This window comes from Hyalella azteca, unplaced genomic scaffold, assembly GCF_000764305.2.
Source record: "Hyalella azteca isolate HAZT.00-mixed unplaced genomic scaffold, Hazt_2.0.2 contig10204, whole genome shotgun sequence".
NCBI classification, from domain to species: Eukaryota; Metazoa; Arthropoda; class Malacostraca; order Amphipoda; family Hyalellidae; genus Hyalella; species Hyalella azteca.
In genome coordinates this window covers 1-1,803 of record NW_025940250.1, presented here as the reverse complement: position 1 = coordinate 1,803, position 1,803 = coordinate 1, and the positions used below count along the sequence as shown (strand labels likewise).

The 1,803-nt window shown below is 34.1% G+C and overlaps 1 protein-coding gene across 1 annotated transcript; it reads left to right on the top strand.

Moving 5' to 3' along the window:
• Positions 1-326: 326 nt before the first annotated feature.
• Positions 327-1,316, top strand: LOC108680954 (intraflagellar transport protein 80 homolog; the record flags this gene model as incomplete). Its single annotated transcript, XM_018169886.1, has 2 exons — positions 327-498; positions 1,194-1,316. Coding segments are annotated over 2 exons (295 nt in total), but the record flags the coding sequence as incomplete, so codon positions are not given.
• Between the last annotated feature and the right edge of the window lie 487 nt (positions 1,317-1,803).

Below are 1,803 nucleotides of genomic sequence, written 5' to 3'. Positions count from 1 at the left end.
GCGTGGATGAGTTGCAGCGCATTTTTTTAGTTTATAGCCGTTTAGTTTGAGTCTGTTTGTTTGAGTGTGTACGTGTTCAGTTTGTATTGTTTCGAGTTTGTATTTGTTCGAGTCTGTGTTTGTTTGAGTGTGTATGTGTTCAATTTGTATTTATTTGAGTTTGAATTTGTTTGAGTTTGTATTTGTTTTGAGTCTCTGTTTATTTGAGTTTGTATTTATTTGAGTTTGTATTTCTTTGAGTCTGTGTTTATTTGAGTGTGTGTTGCAGTTTGTATTTCATGGAGTTTATATTTGTTCGAGTTTGAGTGATCTTTGTTCACTATCAGCGACTTCGGCAAGAGCGCGGTGATCGACCAGTTCGTGGACGCGCGCGTGATCGTGCGCCGCGGCGACGGTAGCCTCGTGACCGCGTCAGTGTCGCCGTACCCCGCCCTGCTGCACTCCTACGTCCTCGCCAGGAAGTGGGACGACGCGCTCAAACTCGCTCGCTTCGTCAAGGTTAGCAAATATTTGTGTTTATAATTTTCTAAAATATTGATGTTGTTTATTTTTTGTCATCGCTAATGTCAAAAAAGTCAATAAATAAACTCAATAAAACTGTCTGTAAACTGTAAATAAACTCAATAAAACTGTCAATAAAATAAGTGAAAATTTTTCCACTTATTTTATTGACATCGCTAATGATAATTATACTATTGTATCCTATGGAGTGTAATAACTGGAATTTGATATGACTGTAAGTGTACGTTGAGTTATATAATCATTTATCCTGAGATCACAAACATCAATTGCGTAACATATTCGAGTTAAAATAGTAATGAATGAAAGGACGAAACGAATGATGTTTTTCTTGCTAAAGAGTGAAAAATTAAAAGTAAATAGTAGTGAAAGAGTTAGTGAGGGAGCACCGAGAAGCTAATAGCTATCTTCTGCCACACTAGTCAATGTCAAAATTTCGCAGAAATTAATATTTTTATTAATATTCTCCTCACCGGCCATCAATCAATATTTTAAATAAAATGCAAATAGCAATGTAATAATATAAATAATAATATATAATTTATTATTATATTATTATTATATTATTAATTTATATAATATATAAATGATAATAAATAATAGCAATGCAATGCAAAGAAAAATAAGACGAATAATTATTTGCATTAAATATAACACGAGCATTTGTGGAGCAGGAAGACCTGGTGTGGGCTGTGCTGGCTGGCATGGCCACCGCCGGCAGGAACCTGGAGACTGCGGAGGTCGCTTACGCTGCCATCAACGAGACTGACAAAGTCCATTACATCAACAAAATCAAGGTAGCTTCCTTGATGGAATATTGTAATGTTTAATGAGAATTATTAACATTGTTTCCATTCAATTAACTTTTTCCAACAGCATAATGACAAAATATACATAACACCAAATTCCTATTAATGTGTTTTCATATTACTTTTCGACTTCAAGTTAAAGTTAAAACTATTTTGTAAAAAATAAAGATTTATAACGATTGTTTAAAATGTGTAAACTTTAGTGAGTCTTCCTCCTGTCTCGTTTTGGGTGGTTTCCATATGTTTGCTTGCATGAATATTTTGTGTTTTATCCAATGAAGTAAATTTTTAATCTGATATGAATTCGAAAGAGTCAAGAAACCGTCATGCAATTGGAATAATAAACAGTGTATTAACCAACATGAATCACTATGACCCACTAAAATCAAAAGGCAAGTGCGGACGTTAATGAATTGATTCGTGAAACCAAATTGTCTAGAATCCATGACGAGTCCGAAGACGATAGAGAAAAGGT